The sequence below is a fragment of the Mirounga leonina genome, unplaced genomic scaffold (genome assembly GCF_011800145.1).
Source record: "Mirounga leonina isolate KUSES-001 unplaced genomic scaffold, KU_Mleo_1.0 Mir_195, whole genome shotgun sequence".
NCBI lineage: Eukaryota > Metazoa > Chordata > Mammalia > Carnivora > Phocidae > Mirounga > Mirounga leonina.
In genome coordinates, this window is record NW_023270490.1 from 3,105,791 (window position 1) to 3,133,233 (window position 27,443).

General features: G+C 43.5%; 1 protein-coding gene across 3 annotated transcripts in view; it reads right to left on the minus strand.

Annotated features, from left to right (window-relative positions):
- The window catches only part of ZFP64 (ZFP64 zinc finger protein), a 79,907-nt gene that overhangs the window by 26,344 nt on the left and 26,120 nt on the right, over nucleotides 1-27,443 (minus strand). For 2 of the 3 annotated variants that reach the window (XM_035025421.1, XM_035025420.1), the window contains exon 6: nucleotides 25,815-27,237. The exons of the other annotated variant lie outside the window; for it this stretch is intronic. In XM_035025421.1, the coding sequence (XP_034881312.1) occupies nucleotides 25,964-27,237 (1,274 nt within the window). In that variant the 3' untranslated portion in view covers nucleotides 25,815-25,963. Of the gene's footprint in view, nucleotides 1-25,814; nucleotides 27,238-27,443 lie in introns of those variants that run through there. 3 annotated transcript variants of the gene reach the window in all.

Here is a 27,443-nt window from a genome sequence, read left to right on the forward strand (position 1 = left end):
ACCGACTGAGCCACCCAGGTGTCCCTGCACTGGATTTTCACTCTTGCATAAGCTCCACACGAATTTACCACATTTTACACCTTCGCCGCCAAAGGGTGGTTTCCACTTTGGTAATTCTGAGCAACGTGGCTGGGAACATTCTTACACAGCTTTCGTGGTTCTTGTGTGTAAGCTGCTCCACGCCCAGAATCTGCATTTTAACAAGATCCCCCCGTGACCCTCATGTGCGGTAAGTGTGAGACGTGCAGCTTAGGGGAGGACTAGCTGGATCATAGCATAAGTTCACCCTCAATGTTCCGAGGAACTGCCAGACTTTTTCTGATGTGACCATATCAATTTACGGTCCCGTCAGCATATGTGACTTTTAAAATGAAAATGAAAAAAAAAAAAAAAAGGGAACTTGTTAAAGTCACTAGGGCACGGTTTTCGTTGAAAATGTTAATAACCACTACCCCGATCTTCACTTCCTCTTCTTTCCTTTCTGCTCCCACACCCAGCCCCTCCCCTTCACGGATTAGAATATGAACCGATGAGATGATTTCCTAGAGGAGGATACCCTGTGGGTGACACAGTGGATCAGGCCCTTTATTTATAGAGAAAACAGCCTCCAGTCCACCTGCTGGCTCCTACAGGTTTGGTGGTTCCTGAACTCTAAAGAAATGTGGTCCCCGATGAAGAATCTAAGCTTCTAGACCTGGGGCAGGATGTAGCAGACCAGGGCTTGTCAGTTGTCTTACCTGGTCCTGAAAAATGTGAATTTCCAATCCCTTTCTGGCAACACTGGAATCACCCGGACCAAGGGTCACCTGCAGATCCTTTGAGTGTTTCCGTGTCTTGGGCCGTACAGTCTCCCTGACTCTGACACTGTCTACTAGGGCTTTTGCTCTGGAGCCATTCATCTGTTTAGCAAACATTAATTGGGTTCCACCTGGTTGTGAGGTTGCTCACCTCTAGGAATGCAACAGCAAGCCTAGAAGGAAGTCGCAGGGTAATGAGGAGGGAACCTAAGTCAACAGGCAGGTACAATATGCCGTGTGAGAAAGGTTCGCACGGTGGTCGGGGAAAGCTTCCTGCAACAGGCGGGTTTGTAACCCCAGGTGTATAGGATGAGTAGGTCTTGGGCAGGTGGAGAAGTGAGGTGGAGAGGCTTAAGAGGCTTTCAGGCAGAAGGGACAGCTTGTGCCAAGACCAGGAGGTAAAGGGATGGCCCTGTTGAGGAACCTTCGTCTGGCTGGAGGTGGGCAGAATGCTGGCAGGCAGGCAGAGGAGGAGGGTGGGAAGGAGACGCAAGGGCCGCGTATGGCAAGCGGGACACGTTCAGAGGCAGTTTCCAGGCTCGGTTTGACGAAGGTCAAGGTTACTTACTGCACCTCTCCTCACCTGAGAGGCAGCAATGCTGGCAAGGTACTGACTGACAAGGATAACAGCGAACACTCACAGACGCTCACTGCGTGCCAGGGGCTGGGTTCCAGCACATTCTACATGGAGTATCTCACCCGAGTCCAGCTCTCCACAGATGTGTGCTTTGAGCAAGTCTCTTAACCTCTTGAACCTCAGACTCATCTGTAAAATGAGGATTATAAATCTACCTACCTTAAATGGTTTTCCTGAGTATTAAAAGGGACTGTGGGGCCCTTGGGTGGCTCGGCTGGTTAAGCGACCAACTCTTGGTTTTGGCTCAGATCTTGATCTCAGGGTTGTGAGATCGAGCCCTGTGTTGGGCTCTGTGCTGAGTGTGGAGCCTGCTTAAGATTCTCCCTCCCTCTCCCTCTGCCCCTCCACCCACTGCTCGCAAGCTCCTTCTCTCTAAAAAACTAAAATAAGGGCGCCTGGGTGGCTCAGTTGGTTAAGTGACTGCCTTCAGCTCGGGTCATGATCCCGGAGTCCTGGGATCGAGTCCCGCATCGGGCTCCCTGCTCGGCAGGGAGTCTGCTTCTCCCTCTGACCCTCTCCGCTTTCATGCTGTCTCTCTTTCTCTCTCTCTCTCAAGTAAATGAATAAATAAAATCTTTAAAAATAAAAAAATAAAAAAATAAAATAAAACAAAACGACCCGCCTACAAGAAGGTCTATTCACTGCTGCACTCTCTGACAGTGTTTGTCCACAAGTCACTTGCTGAATAAACTATGGTAAAGCCACACAATGGCATACTTCGCCTCCGTAAAAAAAAAAAAAAAAAAAAAAGAATGAGGAATCTCTTTATGTACTCATTTGGTAAGATTTTCTGAATATATTAAATGGAAAAAGCAAGGGAAGCAAAAGGGAAGGGGATAATGGAAGACTATATTCATATTTGCTTATGCTTGTATAAAGAGACACTGGAAGCCTACAGAGTTGGCAATTGCTGTTGGTGCCCACCCATATCCCCTCGCCCTTGTCACCTTGGTGCGTGCCAGACTGACCTCCAGCGGTCAGTACCTGCATCATTTTTCCGGAGGGTTTTCTCTATTTGCCAGCGTCCCCTTTGCCCACCTGTGCAGCAGTCTGAAAGACATGGGCTGTTCATCTCTTCTTGCCACCTCAGGAGTGGCTCTCAATCAGCAAATGCTGGGAGCTGGTGGATAAATACCTCAGCGCCCTTGCCCCACAAATGGATAATTCTGAGGCATCAGTTCCTTCCTGCCTCCCAGGGGTTCCCAGCAGAAGTAAGTGCCAGATGCCCGCCCTGGCACCCTGCCACTCTGTATCAGCTCTTTCCCTCCTCTGTCTCACTTCTCCACCCACTGTCGGTGTTTCCCGGGATCACCTCCCAAATAAGCTACTTGCTCTCTAATCCTTGTCTCGGGCCTGCTATTGGGGAAACCCCAATAAGACCAAAAGAAAACAAAAAAGAAAGAAGAAAAAGAAAAGAAAGAAAGAAGGAAAGAAAGAAAGAAAAGCAGTTATCTGTATGGACCAGGAAGGGAACACAGGCTGGGAAAGAGACACCTCAATGTATAGCATCCTATATTGTTTTGTTTTGCTATGTGGACATCGTGAATGTATGAATTATTCATGAAAGAGCTCACAAAAACATCAGTGATGCTAATCCTAAAAAAGAACACATTGGCTGTTGGGGTACAGTGAACAGTTTTTGACAGAGCTCTATTCGGGCTATGCTCATTTCTGCTTGATGCCAAACCAATTGCCATATTGCAAAGGTGTGAGTCCCCCCAACTCCTCTCTCCCTGTTCTGTTAGGGGCACGAGCCCTAGGCTGCAAATGGAATGGGGAAGTTGAATGTGATGGTGAATCTTGGCATCACCTGTCCAACAGTGTGCATTGTGGATTGGGGGTGAATCCACGACTTTTGGGCCTCAGTTTTATCACCTGAGAAGTGGACACAATAAATATCCATGCTACCCTCCTCTCAAAGTTGTAAGGAAAGTCCTGGATCTAGTAAAGTTCACCTACAAGAAGTGTGCATGCCTGACAAGCTTATGGACTGTTAAATCAATCAATAAATCAAGCTATCAATATGGTAAATGTATTTAATTTGAGGTGCTGGGCTTATAAAGAGTCTACAAGAAACTAAAATGTATGATCTTTTCACCAGAGACACTCATTGAGGAATGATGTAGCCTAAAGAATATTCAAAAATATAAACTTTTATATAAGACAGAACTGGCCAAGTCATAGGTCTATAGCTTGGAACAAATGGTTTAATATATATTTTGTATATATATGTATATATATATATACATATATATATAATTTTTTTTCTAGAATTTTTTTTTTAGATTTTATTTATATAAGAGAGAGAGCATGTGCACAAGTCAGGGGAGTGGCAGAGGGAGAGGGACAAACAGACTCCCCACTGAGTGGGGAGCCCCACACAAGGCTTGATTCCAGGACCCCAAGATCATCACCTGAGCCGAAGTCAGATGCTTAACTGATTGAGCCATCCAGTTGCCCCCAAGTGATTTAATGTTTCTGGGCCTTGGTTTTCTTAAAAGAGCATTATTGCATTGTCTACTGTTTAGGGCTGCCATAAGGGTTGACGAGACATTAGTTGTAACGTGCTCAGGGCATTACTTGGCAGAGTGGGAGCAGTCAATGAAAATGCCTTTTTCTATCAATTACTAGAGATACCCAAGGCTTCCTTTGACTCAGTTTCTGTAATGGAGGGTCTATTAATCAGGACAGTATGCTTGCAAGTAACAAAACACCCTTCCTTTTTTTTCTTAGGAAAAAAACAATAATTTGTGCCAAAGAACTGAAGGTTGGTAGGACATTTTTATTTCAGCTCTGGCTTTATCCAGGGGCTCAAATATCATGCCAGCTTGGTCTTCCTCCGCTCCTCTCAGCACATCTTTGCTGTGTGCTGGTTTGCTCTCAGGCACTTCTCTCATGGGCCAGGTAGCTTCTGACATGGCTCCTAAAAAGTCCCACCTCCCAATGTGCTTGCTCTTGGCTAATCCCCTCCCCTTGGCTGGACCTGGAGACTTCTGCCCTGGTTAGGCGTGGTAGGCGATCATATGCCCATCTTTTCGACCAGGAGATGACAAACTATGGTCTATGGGCCAAATCGGGCCACTGCCTGTTTCTGTAAATAGGTTTTGTGGGAACACAGGTTCATTTGTTGATGTTTATAGTCTAGGACTGTTTTTGTGCTAGAACTATAACAGAGACTGGATGACCCCCTACATCTGAAATATTTACTATCGAAGATTTCTGTTGAAATTGGCAACCATTTCTGTTGCTTTAGAAAGAATTTGCTGACCCTTGTTTTAGCCCAGTATCTTTGATCAAGGTCGTGGAGTACTTTGATTGGCCAAGCATGGGACCATGCCCTCCCCTCGTGCAGGGAGTGTGTCAGCCCCATTTGGAGCATATGGGCTGGAGGTGGGGGTGGAGTGGATCCCCAAGGATCATCTAGGAAATGCTCAGGGAAGGAGGTAGTTAGCAGAGGGATGAGGCTCAAGGCCTCAGCAGTGAACCTTCATGGTTTTGTATAACCACACTATCCTCCTTCCTTTGGGGAGCTAGTCGTGGTGGGACTGGCAGTGTTGGGGAGGTCATTGAGAGTATGTGACCACTGGTTGACCTGTGAGCTGGACCCCAGCAATTGGAGGCTCCTCAATCTCTCCGCAGTCCTTGAAATATGGGTTCTGCTTGCCTTTCCGGCTCCCAGAAGCTGCTCTAAGGACATAGCCTTGAGATAGTGATGTGGTGCTTAGACCATCTGGATGGGACATGACTGAACCAGTTAAGGCCTCCATGTAGATTTTTAAGGGGCACCTGGATGGTGCAGTTGGTTAAGTGTCTGATTCTTGGTTTCGTCTCAGGTTGTGATCTCAGGGTCAGGAGATCAAGCCCCACGGCGGGCTCCATGCTAAGTGCGGAGTCAGCTTAAGACTGTCCTCTCCCTCTGCCCCTCCCCACCTCTAATAAATAAATAAATCTTCAAAAAATTTTTAAAAATTAAGCTTTAAAGATTTGGCGGGAGGGTGCGGAGATCTATTCATCTTGTAACTGCCCAAGACAAGCGTCATGTGTAAGTTCCCTTGCTTATGAAACCTACCACCTACCAATCTGGAGTGGCCTGACTCTTTCTTCCAGTATGCAGCCGGTTTCAGATGACTCCCAGGAAGCTCCCCAAGAGGTCTTGAACTGACAGCTAGTTCTAGAAAGCTACCAATGGCCAGCAGGCAGGATGGACTCGTCCTAGCTCACTGTATCCCCCAGACCACTGAGCCGCTCTAGCACTGGGCATGTGCCTCAGTGGAGAACCATTCCTGGGCTATTTATATACAAAGCAAAGAGAGAGAAGGACTGCCGTCTGGGTTGGCTGAATTGGGATGGCGTTAAGCTGGAGTTGCCTGTGATCATATCCTTCTGCCATGTACAGAAAACCCGTCTGCAGGAGGAAAGAATAAAGCCAAGCAAAGGCCTGCTGTGATGGGCATGATCGTGAAAGAAGACACACACAAGACCACAGCCCTGGGATAGGTCCCCAGGTCCCCAGGTCCCAAGGTCCCTGGAGCAGCTCTGACCCCTGTGTTTCTTTCTCAGATTCTGGAAACTACCTAGTGTCTGTCCAGGAGGTGTTCTTACTTCTGCTGGTTTTTATATGTTTCCTGTTACTTGTAACCAAAAGAGTGTTGACAATATCTGATCGAGCTGTAGAGAAAGACCAGAGAGGGGCTCCCCTCACCCGAAATCAGGAAAAAGCAAAAACCCTAGGTAGAAGCTATGGTGTATGTGAAAGATATAGAATAGAGGGCGAGGTGCAGAGTCTAGAAAAGACAATGAAACAAACAGATAAATGTGGAATATCTGAGTCTCATCTATGGCAGAGAAAATACCTAAGAATTCCCAGAACTAATAAACTGCAGTTCCAGCTTCTGATCTCCTGACGTCTGGTGACCTAGCTCTCACTGCATATACCTTCCCACATTTTTGTTGTCACCGGGGTCTTACAAGCATTTAAGCCTTGGATTAAAAGTCCCTCTAAGAAGGAACTAGTTTTGGGGCACCTGGGTGGCTCAGTTAGTTAAGCGTCTGCCTTCGGCTCAGGTCATGATCTCAGGGTCCTGGGATCCAGCCCTGTGTCAGGCTCCTTGCAGAGTTTGCTTGAGATTCTCTCTCTCCCTCTCTCTCTGTGCCTCCCCCTACTCGCGCGTGCACGTTCTCTCTCTAAATAAATAAATCTTAAAGAAAAAAAAAAAAAGAACGAACTAGTTTAGAGGTGCCTGGCTGGCTCAGTTGGTAGAGCCTACGACTCCTGATCTCAGGGCTGTGGGTTCCAGCCCCACACTGGGGATAGAGATGACTTAAAAAACAAAATCTTTTTAAAAATATTTAATTTATTTATTTATTTGACAGAGAGAGAGAGTGAGAGCACAAGCCAGGAGACAGAGGGAGAAGCAGGTTCCTCGCTGAACGGAGAGCCTGACATGGGACTCGATCCCAGGACCCTGGGATCATGACCTGAGCCGAAGGCAGCCGCTTAACCAACTGAGCCACTCAGGCGCCCAAAAAACAAAATCTTAAAAAAAAAAAAAAAAAAGAATGAACTAGTTTCACATGAGCTGATATGGAATGATTTCTGAATCTTTAGCCCCAGATGGTGGCATGAAACTATTCCAACCTGTCAGGGTGCTTGCTGTGTAGAAAAAGTGCCTGGCACATAGTAGGTGCTTAATAAAATTTATGGAAAAAATCCTGAAAGATATATTGTTAAATGCAAGGAAAAGAGAAAAGGGAAGACCCGCTACAAGACACTATGTAGATTAAAGGCCCATCTTAGTTAATTAAGAAAGAAAAGAAACAAAATCTATACACACAAGCATGTTTAAGCACATAATTGCTTTTGGGGAAGGGAGTTGAAAATCTGGTGTGGGAAGGAAATAATTTTCCATTAGACCACATTGAAATGTTTGAATTTTTCCACTCTGTGCATGTATTACTTTTTCAATGAAAAATTTACTATAATGGAAAGATCTTCGATAAAGCAAATATAGTAACATGGTGATTGAATCTTCAGGCAAAGGATATGGGTGTTCACCAGAAAATTCTTTCAACTTCGCTGTATGTTTGAAACTTTTTTGCAAAAAAAAAAAAAAAAAATTTATTGGGACATGTTTACTTTAAAAAGTTCCCCTTCTATGATGAAATCAAGGGCCAGCCCTGAAGCTGGTTCCCATGCAGCTCTGAGAAGGGAGGAGAGTTCCCATGGCAATGGTGGGGGGCCTCTTTCTGCATAAAAGTGCCAGGGTTTACACTGTTAGAGTGAAAACATCTGAGCTGGCTTAGTGCAAGATTTCTATGTTGGTATGGCCTCATATTCTGTCCACTGGAGCCCTCAGTTTTGGTCAGTGACAAGGGATCCAATCAAAGCTTCTCTCTTTGGGAACGTATCAACTGGGGTTTGTTGATGATACGTAAGAGAAACTGTTGGCCATTTGAATCAGAACAGAAACTTATGGGCAGCATGTGAGTCAGCCAAGTGCCTTGAGGGGCGCGGAGAGCCCGGCTCAGGTGACGGGCAGAGAGGGAGGCTGGCCAGACAGGTAACCATGAAGGACATCCCCTGTGGGGGACTATCTGCTTTGGATGCTGCAGGGAGACAGCTCTGGTACTGATGCTGGGAACCCCTAAGCTGCAGCCCACTGCCCCCAGAGCGAGCCCCTGCTGCCACCATCAGGCACTGTTCAGGCCTCTGCTGAAATGCTGTCACTGTGAATGAACTTGGATCCGTCCCTGTGGTTTGTGCTGCTTGCTCGGTCTTGGGCCGGAGCATCTGACTGGCCAAGCCTAGGTCACGTGCTTGTCCTCCAGCTGCAAGGAAATGGTGAAGTGGTGGGAGTATTATTTTATCTAATCCTACTTTATAAGACTCTAGGTTGGGTACTGTTATTGTTCTCACTATACAGAAAAAGAAACTGAGGTTCAGAGAGGTGAGGTTAACCTGTTGGGTCTTATTGCTGAGAAGATGTGGAACTGGGATTTGAACCCAATTCTTTCTGACTCCAGGGCCCTTGTTCTTAACCAGTACCCTCTACTGCCAACTGATGCAGGCCTCCATGGGCCTGCTGTGCCAGCCAGGCAGGAGAGGTCTCTGAATGACTTCCTTACTCACCTGCTCATAGGTAATTTGGGTGTGTCCATGCTGTTTGCACTGGATTAGGTAGAAAGGCACTCTCTGTAAAGACGACTGCAGGTTTGCTAACTTATAAGAAATTTAATACTAAAAAAAATTTAAATTCTCATTGAGCCTCCAACATACCCATCTTTTAAATCAATCTGAACTCTGTCTTTCTGAAGACACTGGTAACTGAGAGTTAGCTCAAAATGAACAGAGGGATGAGGGGAATTTTTAATTATTAGTTAATTATTAGTTAATTTTTTTCCAAAAGCTTTCCTTTTTGTATTTTTTAATTCTTTATTTAAATTCAGTTTAGGGTGCCTGGGTGGCTCAGTCGATTAGGCGTCTGCCTTCAGCTCTGTGGGAAGGTCTTAAGTCTTATAAAACTGGAGACCACTCCAGCACTCATTCCTTTTGTGTATCTTCTCCTGGGAGGCGCCGATTCTCAGAGCCACCTGGGAAAATGCTGCCTCTAACAAAAGATGTCCTATGGAGACCAACAGGTGCTATGTAGATTGGGTGGGAAGTCCTATGGGCAGATTGTCCTTTCCCATGAAAGGAAACTGACCAGAAATTAAAAAAAAAAAAAAAAAAAAAGGAAGGGAGGGAGGGAGGGAGGAAAAAAGGGGCAAGACAAGATGGGAGGAGAGACCTGTTGTATTTGCATCCGAATTGTACTTTCTCATCACACTTGTGTTGAAAGTGATTTTTAAGTAGTATTGTAGGGAAAACATTTCATTCATTCAAATAAACACCGAATACTGGATATGGCAATTCCATAGGCAATCGCAAGCTGAAGGTTTCACTCATAGTCTCCCGTGTTAGTCAGCTTTTGCTGTGTAACAAGCAGCCTCAAAAATCTCAGTGGCTTTCTACAATGAATATTATTTGCTTTTTTATAGGTCTGTGAGTTCACTGGGGCTCTGCTGGCTTTGGCTCTAGGCTGAGGGTTGGCTTGAGGTCAGTTCCATTGGTCTGCTCATTTCTCCTTGGGCCATCAGCCACATGGGGCATGTTCTTCTCATGACAGGTCCCTTGAGAACAAGAGGATAAGCTACATTGTACACGTACAATGAAAGCCCCTCTTCCCGTCAGGTCCATGAGTATTCAATTAGCCAAAGCAAATCACATGGCTTTGCCCAGAATCAGTGGGGCAGGGAAGCACATTCCACCCACCATGACGCCAATGGGCAAGGGCAGATACCTGTAATTCTGGACCAGGGAGGGAGTGTCGAGTTGGAAACAACAATCTAGCATAGCTGTTAACACTGAAAATAGGAATACAGTCACAAGGTGAAGTATAAACAGATTGATAAAGACTGTTTCTTGGAAAACTAATTGGTGGGATGTGGCCCTCTCATCTTTGCCTTGGGTTGTAACACTGCATTCCACCACTAGGGTGAGGCTCTAGTCATTATTTTACAGCTTCTGGCTTCCATCCATCATTAATCACAGCAGGCTGGAAGCTGATTCACACCTGCTCTCCCAGCATTATTATCAATAGTGCCTCTTCACTCCCAGAGGTGTCCCAGTTTGGATGAAGAACTAGATGATCATTATATATATATATATAATAAATGGGGCACTTTTTTCTCCCGAAATAAACAACCTTCCCAGGAGGCTTACATACCACGAGGAACACCAATCTTTTTTCTTTCCCCCCGCTCCTTTTCCTTCTGGAAAAATGCTCCAATTACAAATGACCTCTCTCTTTCCAGACCTTTATATGTTCCTGTCCACCTTAGAACACTCATCCCCCATTTCTTGGTTCCTGCTTTGCTGCTGTGATGCCTATTCATCACTTTGACTTTCCACAGGCAGCTTCCCCTGGCGGTCCAAATCTGGGTCACACGGCTTCCTTGTCGTGCTTCCAGGTCCCCTGCTAGAGCACTGATGTGCTGTGGCAAATGTGTATTTGCTTGTCTGCCTTACTAGACCGTGAACTCCCAGAGGGCAAGGATCCTGCCCGCATCGCAACACCAACATCTTATGTATGCCCCTGTGGCAACTGGTATTTGCTGAATGAATGCAACTGCTATTATTGTTTTAATGAGTATTATAATATACAGCAGATATGCATTAAACATAGATAATAATTCTCTCACCAACCCCATGGTCTACCTGCTCCTCTTTCCTGCTCTCTCTTCTCCAGCCACATCAACCTCAAAAACCACAGGCACATTTCTCATTTAGGGTTTTTCCACCGGCTTTTCCCCTTGGAATTCTCTTCCTCTTAATATCCACATGGCTCCCTCCCTCCCTCATTCCAGGCTTTGTTCAATCTTAACTTCTCAGGGAGGCTTTCCTTGACCATCTATTTAAAACCTCAAGCTCTGGTATCCAAGATTTATAAAGAACTTATCAAACTCAACACCCCAAAACCAAAAAATCCAGTCAAGAAATGGGCAGAAGACATGAACAGACATTTCTCCCAAGAAGACATACAAATGGCCAACAGACACATGAAAAAAATGTTCAACATCACTTGGCGTCAGGGAAATACAAGTCAAAATTACAATGAGATCCCACCTCACATTGGTCAGAATGGCTAAAATTAACAACTCAGGAAACAAAAGATGTTGGCAAGGATGGGGAGAAAGTGTAACCCTCTTACACTGTTGGTGGGAATGCAAGCTGGTGCAGCCACTCTGGAAAACAGTATGGAGGTTCCTCAAAAAGTTAAAAATAGAGCTACTCTATGACCCAGCAATTGCACTACTAGGTATTTATCCAAAAGATACAAACATAGTGATTTGAAAGGGCACCTGCACCCCAATGTTTATAGCAGCAATGTCCACAGTAGCCAAACTATGGAAAGAGCCCAGATGTCCATCAACAGATGAATGGATAAAAAAGAAGTAAAATGGAATATTATTATATATATTATTATATATAAGAAGTGATATATATATATATATATAATGGAATATTACTCAGCTATCAAAAAGAATGAAATCTTGCCATTTGCAAGGATGTGGATGGAACTAGAGGGTATCATGCCAAGTGAAGTAAGTCAGTCAGAGAAAGACAAATACCATAGGATTTCACCCGTATGTGGAATTTAAGAGATAAATCAGATGAACATAGGGCAAGGGAAGGATAAATAAGATGAAAACAGAGAGGGAGGCAAACCATAAGAGACACTGAACTCTAGGAAACAAACTGAAGGTTGCTGGAGGGGAGGTAGGTGGGGGGAGGGATAACTGGGTGATGGGCATTGAGGAGGGCACTTGATATAATGAGCACTGGGTGTTGTATGCAACTGATGAATTACTGAATTCTACCTCTGAAGCTAATAATACAGTATATATTAACTAAAGTTAATTAATTTATTTTTATTTACTTATTTATTTGTTTAAAATATTTTATTTATTTGAGAGAGAAAGAGAGAGAGTGAGCATGAGCAGTGGGGAACGAGGGGCAGAGGGAGAGGGAGAAGCAGGCTCCCTGCTGAGTAGGGAGCCCAATGCAGGGCTCAATCCCAGGACTTTGGGATCATGACCTGAGCTGAAGGCAGACGCCTAATCGACTGAGCCACCCAGGCGCCCTAAACTGAATTTAAATAAAGAATAAAAAAATACAAAAAGGAAAGCTTTTGGAAAAAAATAAACTAGGGCAAAACAAAGATAAGCAAATATCTATCTGCCCAACCTATCTCTTCTCCCTGTAGAATGAATCTTCTCTTGCATTCCTCATGTTGATTATAATCTCCCAGTCCCATTTTCCATTAGGCTCAGTGGGCATCATGCTCAGAGTCCAGGAAAGTGCTTTCATTTCTTTTGAAATCAAAAGAAAAAAAATGTAATACGATCCAGCCTGGATTACCCATCTTTGTACCCACATGGTTGTAAGATATAATTTTAAATGTGTGTGTGTGTGTGTGTGTGTGTGTAGGAAGGGGGGCTTATGCAGGGAAAAGTACCCATAGCCCAGGACAACAGCAATGTGACCCTGTTGGCTCCCAATAATTTAATATTAAACTGTAACCTTCCTTGAAGCTTATGTTCTCTCATTTGGGGACTTATGGGGGGGGGGCCCTGTTTTGCTTTCACGACAGGATGAAGTCAGAGGCACCAAGCAAAATTAGAAAGCTAAACCAGAGTGCAAAAGGTATTCTTGCCTCTGTGTGTTACCCACTAGTGAGACACTCAATGCTGGGGAAGGAAGTAACGAGGTATGGACGGAGCTGGCTGGGCTCAAGTGCCATCAGGCCAGTCACCAGCAGAGTGACCGTGCATAGGTCATGTGACCTCTGTCTCCCCAGCCTGCCAAAAGCACAGAACTAGGTAGTGAAGGAGCATTTTAACGAGTGAAGGGTCAGTTTAAACAAGAGTCCACCCTCTGCAGCCTGAGCTCCTTGAACCTGCAGTTCACGTGTAAGATCGGGAAGTCCCCTGGTGGACAGCCCCAGGGGGCTGAATCTGGTTCCTCTGACCTCCTCAGATAACCTCTGACCTCGAGAAAGGACAGCAGTGCAGCGGTGAAAGAACCGGGAGTGGTGGAGGGGAAAACGACTGTAGTTTTTACTGCAGTTTTTATTCTCTACTGAAATCTTTCCAGAAGATCCAATGCCGGCTAATGAATCAAAGAGAAATTTCAGTTGCAAGCACTTCGTTTTTATGGCTCAGAGGAGAATTCTTCTGAAGCCCAAACAAAAAAGGATGAATTAAAAAAAAAAAAAAAAAAGCATCAGTAGCTAGGATTCCGGCAGTGACCAGGTTTCAGGACACAACCCTTGGGTTCTTGGGTCTCCTCAAGAGAACCCATGTAAAAGTAAATGCTAGCCGGCTTGGGCACAGCAGCTCTGCTGGATTGAGCACGGCAGAATGATGGGGAACACAAAACGGAAGCATTTTGGGGTGCCCAGGCTCACAGCAAAGATACTATGAATTCCCAAAATTATACTGTAAACTAAGGTGCCACAAAATTAGATTTGTCATTCGCATGTGGGGGTAGGTTCGGCAGGCACCCCAGGAAAGCCTACCCAGTTCCACTTAGTAGCCCACAAAGATCCGTGGGCAGAAGGGAAATGAACTCCTGCAAACAAGCCCTTTAGCAAGTTGGCCGAAAGTCATGACTCATGAAAACATGCTGGTTAGAACAAGGGCGGGGGGGTGGGGGGCACCTGGTTGGCTCAGTCGGTTAAGCGTCTGCCTTTGGCTCAGGTCATGATCCCAGGGTCCTGGGATCGAGTCCCTCATTGGGCTCCCTGCTCAGCTCCCTGCCTCTCCCTCTCCCTCCCCCCTCTTCCCCCCTCGTGCTCTCTGTCTCTATCAAATAAATAAATAAACTCTTAAGAAAAAAAGAACAAGGGCAGGTGATTTGATGCTGGCTCTAGGTTTAAACCTCTTACGGCTAATAGCTGTGTGACCTTGGGCAGGTCTCTTACCTTCTCTGAGCCTCTGGTTCTATACCTTAATATTTCTTAACTTACTAGGGCACCTGGGTGGCTCAGTTGGTTAAGCATCTGCCTTGGGCTGAGGTCATGATCCTGGAGTTCTGGGACTGATTCCCGCATCGGGCTCTCTGCTCGGCGGGGAGTCTACTTCTCCCTCTGACACTCCCCCATCTTGTGCTTTCTCTCTCTCCCTCTCCCTAATAAATAAATAAACAAAATCTTAAAAAAAAAAATTTCTTAACTGACTGGATCAGAAAAATCTCCAGAGGTGCTAGATTTCAAATACAAATTATCAGGCCCCCGCCCAGATGCACTGTATTGGAATTTCCAGAGCTGGGCTGTGGCTGTGGGCATTTTAATACATTTTCAAGGTGGTTCTTACACCAGGCAAGTTGGGAAACACATCCTTCTCAGCACAATGTGAGTGATAATAGTACTTCCCTCATGGGCTGTTGGGGGCGTTAAATGAGATTACTGTGTACAGCATTCAGCACTATGTTGGCACATTGCGAGTCAGTAAATATCAGCTTTTATCACTGAAAATCATGACTGCCATTTATTTAGTAAATACTTATTGTGCACCAACTATGTGCAGGGTCCAGATCAAGGGTTGGCAAACTATGGCCCAGCACCTGTTTTTATACGATCTGTGAGCTAAGAATGGTTTTCACTTTTTTTTTTTGAATGGTTAAAAAAAAACAAAAGAAAAATAATATTTCCTGACATGTGAACATTTTATGAGATTCAGATTTTGATGCCCATAAATAAAGTCTTATTGGAACACAGCCACACCCACTCCTTTACATACTGTCTATGGCTTCCATGCTCCATCGCGGAGTTGCATAGTTGCAACAAAGACCATGTGGCCTGCAGAGCTGAATGTATTTACTATCTAGCTCTTTACACTGAAAACTTAACCACTGCTCTAAGGCAAGGGTCTTCAATTAAAGTTCTTGTATTTTGGCCATATACAAAGATTTTTCAAGGGCATGATTAAAGAATCAGTTCTCAGATTTTCAATTTTTGTGAGTACCTTTTCCTAAAATTGATCATTTAAGAACACACCAGAAGGTGGGTCCCCTTGAATAATCTGCGCCGAATCAATGCATGGAGCTATACAATCTCTGGGACACCAAAAGAAAAAAAAAAAGGACAAAATGTTGGAAATCATGGTATCAATGCTGAGAAAGCGTTCCCTCCCTGGGAGAGAAATCCCAGGTGGTTTTCGGTTCTTTGCTTTTAACAAAATTGACCCACTTAGTTATGATTGATCATTACGTGATTTTCTAGCATATAATTCAGAAGGAATTAAAATAATTGAGAAGCATCATTAAAACAATACAATTTCTCTTTCCATATCCTTATTTATGTGAAAGACACTTCTCAGAGTTTATATCAATAAAAAAAAACTGAAAATTACCTGTATCTTATTCTAGCAGTTGGTAAAAAAAATTTGTTTGTAGAAAGGTAATATTCATCAAGGATATATAAGCTGATTAAAAAGTAGGCCTATCTATCTCATCAAGATATATATTGCCAGTAAAATTTTCCTTATATTTAATAATTATCAAGATGTATAATATATTTATGTTACTTATAGCATACCAACAAAAAAATTTGTTTCTTTTTTTTGTTTTTATTATTATTATTTTATTTTATTTTGTTTTGTTTCCTTCTTTTTTAAAAAGTTTATTTTATTTAACTAATCTCTACACCCAATGTGGGGCTCAAACTCATGACCCCGAGATCAAGAGTCACATGCTTCTCTGACTGAGCCAGCCAGGCGCCCCTAGAAAAAATGTTTAAAGCTTGGAGCTCTATGTACATTCTTTTTTTTTTTTTTTTTAAAGATTTTATTTATTTATTTGAGAGAGAGAGAATGAGAGAGACGGAGAGCACATGAGAGGGGGGAGGGGCAGAGGGAGAAGCAGACTCCCTGCCGAGTAGGGAGCCCGATGCGGGACTCGATCCCGGGACTCCAGGGTCATGACCTGAGCCGAAGGCAGTCGCTTAACCAACTGAGCCATGCAGGCGCCCTGGAGCTCTATGTACATTCTTGCAGCCATTATGGAAAACACTGCGGAGTTTCCTTAAAGAAAAAACCTGAAAACAGAACTACCGCATGATCTAGCAATTCCACTAGTTCAAAAAGACACTGGCATCCCTGTGTTCACTACAGCATTATTTACAACAGCCCAAATATGGAAGCAACCTAAGTGTCCATCAATAGATGAATGGATAAAGGTTTGGTATAATATATATGTAACACATATATATTACTCCACCATAAAAAAATGACATCTTGCTTTTTGTGTCAACATGGATGGACCTAGAGGGTATTATGCTAAATGAAATGAGTCAGAGAGGGAAAGGCAAATATCATATGATCACTTGCATATGAAGTCTGAAAATTTCAGCAAAACAAATGAACAAACAAAATAGACTCATACATACAGACAACAAACCGATGGTTGCCAGATGGAAGCGGCATGGGGGGCTGGACAAACTAGGTGGAGGAGATTAAGAGGTACACCCTTCTGGTGTACCTTCTGGTTATAAAATAATTAAGACATGGGGATCTAATGTGCAGCACAGAGAATATAGTCAATAATATTGTAAAAACTTTGTATAGTGACAGATGGTAATTAAACTTATGGTGGTAACCGTTTTGTAATACATATACATAACGAATCACTATGTTGTACACCTGAAACTAATATAATATTCTATGTCAATTATACTCTAATTAGAAAAAAAAAAGCTTGGAGTTTTTTAAGGAATAAAAAATGTAAATTTCAAATTACAGAATCATAATTTTTTGCTGAGAAGTAGGAGGAGATGAGCAACAAAAAATTTTCTGCATTAAAACATCCAAGCCCCACATTCTAGACCCTCCCCCTATTCTGGAAGCTTCAGAGTCTGCTTCTCTCAATCTGGCTGAGGTGAGGTGAGTCCCCACCTATTTTCTAGCAACACTGACATTCTGTCTCAACTTGGCTGGTCACTGGATCTAAGGGATCTGAGAATTGGATGAGATTGTGTATTACACCTTTCATCTCCACTAGAACAGAATTTGAAGATGAAAGAAAAGCATCCTATGTCCAAAGGTATCATTCATCTGCCAGGACAAAAGAAATGCCAACCGAGGTGCCCATTCTAAGGGATATACTCAAGAACACAGTCTAACAGAATAAAGGTAAGATCAGAGTAAAGATGTGAAATAGGGAAGAGGGAGAATATATAAGAAACGATGGCAAACAATGACCATTGACATCTTTGGCCAAATCTAAGTGGGTGAAGGTAACACAGGAATTATGAGACCAACCACAGGACAAAACTTAGCAAAAGCTTGGAAATAAGCTCGTGAACCGTCTCAGCAAAATTTGGGATTTGGGGAAGGGGGCTGCAGGAAGAGATGAAGTCCAAAGGCCTCCTGTCATGGGGGAGGAGATTTTTAGTGGGAGGTTGGGGCAAGGTTAATATTTATATTCGAGACAACAATAGAGAAATGTAAATTTAAAAATAATTGGTAAAGCTTTGAAAGTAACTGTTAGCAGAATGGAGACATAGGCAGGAACTTTCAAGAGAAGAGGGGAAAGCTAGAAAGGAAAAGGGAGAAAAAAAATCACAACGTTTAATAAACAGTAAATATTCAATAAGACAGAAGTGAACGTATGAAGTCTATGTGACTATGATAAATGCAAACAGTGTGAATTCTCCTATCAAAGACAAAGGGAAGCTGCTAAAAGAAAGATCTTAAATTACAGAGTAGGCGAAGGTAAGCCAGGCACATGTAAATAAATATAAAATAGGGCTTAGAATATTATTGAGATAAAGTATAATTTAAGGTCAAATGTTACTGAATGGAAAGAACAGGTGGAGACAAAAGGAAAAAAGGTAAAATAGATGAAGAACATATAACAACCACGAACTCTTATGCCTCAAACAACATAGGGCAAGGTATAATAAAATAAAACACCCCAGGGGTGCCTGGGTGGCTCAGTCAGTTAAGCGGCTGCCTTCGGCTCAGGTCATGATCCCAGGGTCCTGGGATCGAGCCCCACTTCGGGCTCCCTGCTCAGTGGGGAGCCTGCTTCTCCCTCTCCCTCTGCCTGCCTCTCTGCCTTCTTGTTCTCTCTATCTCTCTGTGAAATAAATAAATAAAATCTTAAAAAAAAAAATAAAACACCCTAGTAGTTATAAGAAAACCTTAGTTAAAAAAATAACCATGCTGAGAGGTTTATAAATACTTCTTTCAGTTTATCAAATAGACAAAAACAGAGAAGATTAGAACTGAATAATTAAGTCAATGTGCTTCTTTTTTTTTTTTTTTTTAAGATTTTATTTATTTATTTGGGAGAGAGTGCATGCACATGAGTGGTGTGGGGGGAAAGAGCAGAGGGAGAAAGAGAAACAGACTCCCTGCTGAGCAGGGAGCCTGATGGATGATGGATGATGCTAATGCCGGGCTCGCTCCCAGAACCCTGAGATCATGACCTAAGCTGAAGACAGACGCTTAACCGACTGAGCCACCCAGGCGCCCCTGTAATTTATTAGTTCTTTTTATGGCCATGCACGTTACCAGTTTTTGCTCTGATTGGCAGGTATCTATGAAATAAGCACGCTGAAAAAAAAATTAACATTCTAAATAAAATCTTTAAGGGCACCTGAGTGGCTCAGTCGGTTAAGCTCAGGTCATGATCCCAGGGTCCTGGGATGGAGCCCCACATTGGACTTCCCTGCTCAGTGGGAGTCTGTTTCTCCCTCTCCCTCTGCCCCTCCTCTGTTCGTTCTCTCTCTCTGAAATAAATAAAATCTTTTTAAAAAAACTAATAAATTACAAAAAGCATGTATCTTCACAGGTCACATCCTCAGGCCCGTGAATATCAGAAACTATAATCCCAAATACAGTTTCCCAAATTGTAACTACTTGAAAAATAAGAAACGTTCCTTTCTATAACCCTTGGATTCTGTCCTGACAACCCACCAAACCAAGCAACCCACTGAAATAACAAAGCATCTAGAAACTTATAAAAGAAGGATACTTCATATAAAAATCTACAGGGCTATGGATATCACAAACATTTTTGAAAGACCCCCAAATAGGCATAAAAGATGGACTGGGTGTCCTGTCTCTTCTCTGCTCTGGGCTATCCAGTTCTCTGGACGTTCATGCCTTTCATTGTTTTTGAGATATTTTACAACCTTGTGAGGCACAGAAACATATAATAATGCAAACAACTCATCCACAGGAATGTGAACGCACTTTATCTGGCAGAGGGCAGCGGGTGTTGCCATAGAGACACTGAGCCATTCTGCATGTGTGTGAATTCAGTGTAGCATTTCTTTTCTTTTCTTTTCTTTTTTAAGATTTTATTTATTTATTTGACAGAGAGAGAGAGCGCACACAAGCAGGGGGAGTGGCAGGCAGAGGGAGAAGCAGGCTCCCACTGAGCAGGGAGCCCGACTGGGGACTTGATCCCAGAACTCCGGGATCATGACCTGAGCTGAAGGCAGCCACTCAACCGACTGAGCCACCCAGGCGCCTCAGTGTAGCATTTCTGATTACCTGTGTAACTTATACATGCACTGAATTCTCCTGTGAGCCCGTTGGAGCCTGTTGAAACCAATGCCCTCATTAATACTTTCATTACAGTTTATCCATTGATATTTTATATTTGTATGACAATCATGATTTTAACTTTAAAAAAATGATCTTTTAACATAGGTGAGGTCACAATGGAAAACACATAGCTTTAAATGCTTTCATTATGAAAGGCTGAAAATAAGTGAACTTACAGGAAATTAGAATAACAAAACAAACGGAAAGAAAAGCAGGAAAAATAATTAATATAAAGAGAAAAGCCAAAATAAATAAAATGGAGGAGGGCAAAGAAAGTGACTAACAGTAAAAGCTTTCACACTAATATTTTTACGAAAAATAGATAAACTCTTTGGCAGACTAAGGAGAAGACTGAAAATACAAAAAAAACAAAAGCAGAAACCCTCCCCTCCTCTGAAACCAATAGCAATAGGAAAGGTGACAAACTCCCCAAGATGCCAAAGATTTAAAATTCATTTTAAGAGGATGGTAAATGGAATGTGAAATCCAGAGCAAAGTGAATAATTTTTTATTCTGCAAAATATAAATGACCAAAACTGAGCCACCCAGGCTGTAAAACCCAGACTTGTCACTGTGGAAAAAGCAGGGAAGTTTCGTTAAGGATGTGCCACGAGAAAGGGCAGCAGCCTACGTCATAAGCGGATCACTCCCGAATAGCAAAGCTATTGCTAAATTGCTGAAAAGGAGAGAGGCCCAAATCAGACAGACCACAAAAAAGAATCCCAGAGATCAATTACACTTATGGATAGAGTTGGACAACTTTCAAGCGAAATGTCATAATTGCAACCCAAGCAATGTGTTTGTTAGAAGAATAAGCCAACATGACCCAGGGTTTGTTCAGGAATACCAGGCTATACGAATTCACTACATCAACAGACTTAAGTGCAAAACCCAAGGAGTTATGTCAAAAAACGCTGAAAAGATATTTGCTAAAATTCAGCAACCTACCCTGATACAAACTCTAAGTGAAAATTGCAGTAGAAGAAAATGACCCAAGTACTAGAAAAACCACCCCTCAGAGGAACAGTGTATATTATGTGAACCAGGAAAATTCTGAAGCCATTCACATTAAAATTGGAGACACAAAAGGATGTCAGCTGTATCGGCTTTGTTTGGAGGCTGAGGCTAATTGCAGTGGGGCAAGGAAACAAAGTAGTATAAATATTACAAGATAAAACCACCTGGAGGGGCGCCTGGGTGGCTCAGTTGGTTGGGCGACTGCCTTCGGCTCAGGTCATGATCCTGGACTCCCGGGATCGAGTCCCACATCGGGCTCCCTGCTTGGCAGGGAGTCTGCTTCTCCCTCTGACCCTCCTCCCTCTCATGCTCTCTCTCATTCTCTCTCGCAAATAAATAAAATCTTAAAAAAAATTAAAAAAAAAAACCCACCTGGAAATGAGATGACTGTATCATAACCATTATAAGTTATATTTATCAGAGACCAAGAGTTTCTTTTTTTTTTTTTTTTTAAAGATTTTATTTACTTATTTGACAGAGACCAGCGAGAGAGGGAACACAAGCAGGGGGAGGGGGAGAGGGAGAAGCAGGCTCTCTGCAGAGCAGGGAGCCCGATGCGGGGCTCTATCCCAGGACCCTGGGATCATGACCTGAGCCGAAGGCAGACGCTTAACGACTGAGCCACCCAGGTGCCCCAGAGACCAAGAGTTTCTAATAAATACTTAATGTCAATTAATAAGAATTGTTTTAAAAGATTTTGTTTTTAAATAATCGTTCCACCTGACATGGGGCTCGAACTTAAAACCGCAAGATCAAGAGTCTCACGCTCTACCGACTGAGCCAGCCAGGTGCCCCAATTAAGAAGAATTTTTGCTAAGGGAGCTCAATATAGACAAATATACCAAATGTAGCTATTCTTTATATATTTGCAACAAACAATTATTTTAACAAGGAAAAATCCTATTTATTTATTTTTTAAAGATTTATTTATTTGACAGAGAGACATAGCAAGAGAGGGAACACAAGCAGGAGGGTGGGAAAGGGAGAAGCAGGCTTCCTGCGGAGAAGGGAGCCCGATGCGGGGCTCGATCCCAGGACCCTGGGACCACGACCTGAGCCAGAGGGAGATGCTTAACGACTGAGCCACCCAGGTGCCCCCCTATTTATAATTATAATAAAATTATACAATAATAAGGAAATATAGGCCTCATATCATAAGAACAGATTGTGTATGAAGAAAACCATATGAATAATGGTTAACCCAGGAGCTGAATAAAGGTTTTTGCGTGTAAGATTTAACATATTTTAATAAGTCATTCTTTGTATAAGTTCAATATCACATGGATCCATTTCTAATAAAAATTCTCAAAAGGATTTTCTTTTTGGGGGGGCCTTGAGAAGTACTGGATAAAATGATAGTTCATTTGGAAGAATGAATATCTAGGAATTGCTAAGAAAATTTTGGAAAAGAATAGCTAGAGGGAGGCTTTGTGATCCTAAAAGACAGTAAGGCTCACCTTAATGCTACTATAATAAAATGTGTGTTGCTGGCAAACCAGAGAAGATATAAAGATCAGTGAGACAAAGCAGAGCTTCCAGAAACAGATCCAAGTGTATTTGAGAACTTCCATTTACAGGTGAAATTAGGATTTCAGTAGCAAGGAAAATAATATTGTATTTAACAAATGGTCCTGGCATATGTGGGCTGCCAAATTTCCATGTCAAATGTGTATAAATAGGAATTTTTGCTGCGGTAAGTTGCTAACTAAAAACAAACAACAAATATATTAAAGGAAAAAAAAACACCCTTTTCTCATCTCAGGGGAAGAGATGACAGTCCTAGAAAAAACAGAAGCCCCAAGTGAAGCAATAGAAGGCTGACTATAGGAAAAGAGAGTTCTTTTTGTGAGGTGTCAGAAGACAAAAGACAGGAGGGGAGAAAATGTGACAGACATGGGGTTCGTGTCCCCAGTGCCCAACAACTCAAGGAGAAACATGAGGGAGAATGTGTTTTAGGTTCACAGACAAGAAAATGGCCAATGATCAACAAGTCTATATAGAGATGTCACAGAAATGCAGATCAAAACACCAGCTGGGGAAATGCACAGAGCCCAGATGGCTCATTTCACTTATCAGACTGACAAAACTTTGAAAGATTGCTAATAGCCAGGATTGGTGATCATTGGGGCCTGCACCACGGATGAGGCTACCATTTCGAAAAAAGTAATCTAAATCTATATGCAAGTACAAACTACAGACACTCGTTGTAACTCCAAAAGCACAATCGAATGTGAGCAATTGTGCAGGAGGTTGATTGCTACTGTTTTTAATGGCAAATAAAAACAAAACAACCTGAATATCCATGAGTAGGGAGATGGCTGAATAACGCATGGTATGTTCACACTACCTTTTGCTTAAAAAAAACAGTAGAGATAGCCGTATTCACCTGTAATCCTGTTCATACATGGAATAGTAAGAGCAAATGCAGAGAAATATACATAGTATGATACAATTACTAGAAAAATAGGAAAAAACCTTTTCTACATTATTGTTTTGAGTCTGTGTATGTCAGTATGAACACAGAGAAAACTTAGCATTACTAACCCTAGATAGGAGGAGAATAGGAAGGGCGCTGGAGATGATTGGCTTGGTTTTTGTACAATTCTGTATATAGTTTATTTGTAATAACAAGTTTTGCTGTTGTGGTTTGTTAAAAAAAATCCAATTATGCGTGTGTGTGTGTGTGTGTATGCATGTGTAGGTGTGTATGGGGGCAGCAGATAGCTGGAGATATAAATATATAAAAGGAAATATATAAACAGAAAACTATGCTTGATTCAAACCCAACTCTATAACTAGAATGGAAACCATACATACATAAACATAGAAACAAAGGAAGTCCATCAAAAAAGGAAGTCCATCAAAATGGTCACAGTTTTTATGTCTGGGTAGAAGATTACCAGTAACTTTGATTTTAATTTTTAAAAATTTTTATTTTTTAAAAGATTTTATTTATTTATTTAGAGTGTGCACGAGCAGGAGGTGGGGGGCAAAGGGCGGGGGGTGGGGGAGAGTGAATCTCAAGCAGACTCGACGCTGAGTGCAGAGCCCGAGGTTGGCTTGATGGCATGACCCCAAGATCCTGACCTGAGCAGAAACCAAGAGTCAGATGCTTAACTAAGCACCCAAGTGCCCCAATGTTAATTTTAAAAAATAATATCATGTGTTTTGTATCTTTTCTACCTTGAATGCACATTACATTTCTAATCAGAGAAAAAAATCCTTTAAAAGTTGAAGAAAGGGGCATTCTGGGAAAGAAAGATGTGGAAAACAGGTTCATGACAATAGAAATTTGCCAGCTAAAACTGAATAGCTAAATAGTTTCTTAAAGAGCTGTAGGCGGGACACCTGGGTGGTGCAGTCAGTTAGCATCTGACTTGATTTAGGCTCAGGTCATGATCTCAGGGTCCTGAAATAGAGCCTGGTGTCAGGCTCTGTGCTGGTGGTGGAGCCTGCTTAAGATTCTCTCTCTCCCTCACCTTCTGCCCCTCCATGCCTCCCCCACCTAGTGCTCTCCCTCTTAGTTAAAAAAAAAAAAAAGGCTGTAAGCAATAATTCTAAAGCAGTGAAATTATTAAAATATTAACATAGTACGCTGCAAGCTTTTTCATTTTCTTGCCAAACCACAGTTAATGACTCATTACCAGCATTGCTTATATGAAAATAAATTGCCCCCCCCCACCCCGCGAATTCTCAGAATTGTGTTCAGATATTAAGGATCAGAGAAAGGAAGGAGACAACTCAAACTTTACAGCTATTTCGTAAGGGAAGTTGATTTTCCTATTCCAACAGGCAAACCCCGAAGGTTTCCGCATCACTATTTTGTGTATTTCCTTAGTTTGTTGTTACCAAAGAAAAGGGGGGGGGGATGGGTAATATCTTTATGTAAAAGTGAGCTGATCTGCATGAAAATTTTAGTAAGTTTGTGTGCTAGGAAAATGAAAGTGATGAGGGCTCTGGTAAAAATGTAAGGGTTCTCCGGGTTCCTGGGTGGTTCAATCAGTTAAGCGACTGCCTTCGGCTCAGGTCATGATCCTAGGGTCCTGGGATCAAGCCCCGCACTGGGGCTCCTGGCTCCTTGGGAGAGTCTGCCTTTCCCTCTCCCCCTGCCCACCCCTCCCTCTGCTTGTGCTCTCTCCTCCTGTGTCAAATAAATAAAACCTTTTAAAAAAATGTAAGAGTTCTCGTAACATTTTAAATATGCTTTCCTCACCAATCCTTGCTGACACTCTGTGAGAGCATGTTTCAGTCATCCAATATGTGTTAAGAACCCATGATGAGTTGAAGATCGCGCTAGAGGCTGGAAATTACGGCTTTGGTTACAAGCATGGGTAATTCTAGCTTGCTCTCTGGCGCCACCTACTGATCAAACAGCATTTTAATTCTAAAACAGTAACATTTGAATTTCCCTTTCCTCAGTAGAGCCTACCCTTCTGAAAAATGTAGGTGCTTTTCCAATACCACTCGTCTGGTCCCCGAGATTGCACAATACTGATATTTCAAACAATGGTATCCTAGAAATCCATTCTAAACGTTAGTAGGAAGTCACATCATATTTGCATCTAAACAGAAATGTCAGGTTTGTCAATCTCGTTCCAAAATGGAAATGGTATCATTGGGTCATTTTAGGCATCAGTAATACTTAAGTTGACTGTGAAGGTTGTAAGACATCTGTATAATATTGATCGGAGGACTAAAAACCTTTGCTTCTTCAAATTTTCTTTAGCTATAGGATAATTCACACCCCATTATGCCCCAGTCATACTGTGACTCTAAAGAATCATTAACATTCAGTATATTTTACTCACGTATCAATTTATTAGGAAACCATTTCTTTTTTCTCATTAGCACTAAACACTTTTTTTTGGGGGGGGGGGGGTCAAGTATCCATGTAACATTGTATAGAAAATGGTCCTCATGCCAATAGATTTGTATCCATGTACTAAAACAGTAATAGCCCAGACCTGGAAGGGGGGTATTTCAGAATGATGACTTCAGAGAGGTTGGGAAGTCTCCCATCTCCCACACAAATTTAATAAGATTGGAAAAAACCCTTCTCAGAATTGGGAAATCAAGCCGGACAAAACAAATGTATTCACTACTCACTGCATTGAATTCCAAGCCCTAATTGGAATCATCTTGGCAACATTCTACAACAGTTAGAACACGGCGATTCCGAGGTGGTCACAAGCATTAAAAAATCATAGTAAGCAGTATAAAATTACGATTTATTACGAGGGGAGGGGTTTCACATCAATCCTTAAAAACATTAAGAGCAAACCTCTTACAGAATTCTTTTTAGGACTTCCTGTTTTTGTCACTCCTTTCCCCCCCCCTTTCTTTTGGTTTTTAGGTACTAATCTGGTATGGAATCCGCGGGACAGAGCAAGGCTGGGTGGGCTCCCCCTTGAATGATGGAGTAAGTCTGTTTGGGCAGTTCTTGTTGGGAGGAGGAGGAGAATATAGGCGGGGCCGTGGTGTCCATGGCGATGTTCTGACCTCCATCGCTCACCACTGTCACTTCAGCTGTCCCCTCCTGAATCAAAGCATTAAGGCCTTCAAAGTCCGTGCATGTAATACCCGAACTGGTGATGAAAGTCTGGTTGCTGGAGCCTTCCTGGGGGCTGCCGGGCGTCGTGGGGATGAGAGTCTGGTGCAGAGTGGCCCCATCGGCCTGGTCGTGAGTGGTCAGCAGGACAGCGGGCTGGGTCATCGTGCCCGCCTCGCTCGGACACCCTGAGGGCTGAGGGGGGGCGATCAGATTGACCTGGCGCAAAATCTGCAGCCGGCTGTTGCCGGGGAGTTCCTCCGGGTTCTGCGCCACCAGGGCGGGGGGTACGATGTTCACCGCGGCGGCCGCCGCCTGGATGATGGTGTTGGCCTGTGGCACTTGATGCCCAACGATGATTTTGACTCGCCCCTCGCTGAACTGGGGCACTTGGCTGGGCTGGAGGGGCACCTGCAGGTGGCCCACGGTGAGGGGCGGGGCCGGCTGCTTGCTGGGGTCTATCTGCAACTGCAGGACCGTCACATCCGAGTGCTTATTCTCACTGTGCTGCCTTTTGTGGCTGCGGAGCGAGTCCTCGCGCATGAACGAGGCGTCGCATGTATCACAGTGGAAAGTCTTCTTGGCGTCCAGCTTGGCCACCTGCCGGCTGCTCTGGCGGCCCGCGTCTTTCCTCTCCGAGGCCTCGGTCTTCACCATGTCCCCGTGGAACTTCTTCATGTGCTTGCTTAGGTTGCTGGGCTGCTTGGTGTCGAAGCTGCAGTAGAGACACTTGAAGGGGCGGTCGGTGCAGTGGATGCGCTCGTGGATGCGCAGCGCCGCCTTGCTGGAGCACGAGTAGCTGCACTCGGAGCACTTCTCCGGGTGCTCCGACTGGTGCACCCGGCTGTGCTTACGGAGGGTGGCTTTGCTGTCACCCAGGAAGTCGCAATGCGGACACTTGAAGTTATTCCCGCTGTGCTTGATGCGGATGTGCGACTTGAGGTTGCCCTTCATGGTGCAGCGGACATTGCAGAACTCACACTTGAAAGGCTTCTCCCCCGAGTGCACGCGCATGTGCCTTTTCAAGTCCGAGCTGATTTTGAACTTGGCGCTACAGAGCCAGCACTGGAAGGGGGCGTCCCCTGTCAACACAAGGTGAGTTTCGATAAGAACAGGCAGGCAACAACCACAGCGGATCCCCCCGAAGCATACACCAGAAAATCGCTTATACCAAGGCAGGCGGATGGAGACCTGCCTACTGCAGCTGCTAGCAGCCCCTGGGGGGGAGGGGAAAGGGGATGGGGGGGGGGGGGCTTCTTTTCTTTCCCCAAACCTAAACCACCAGCAC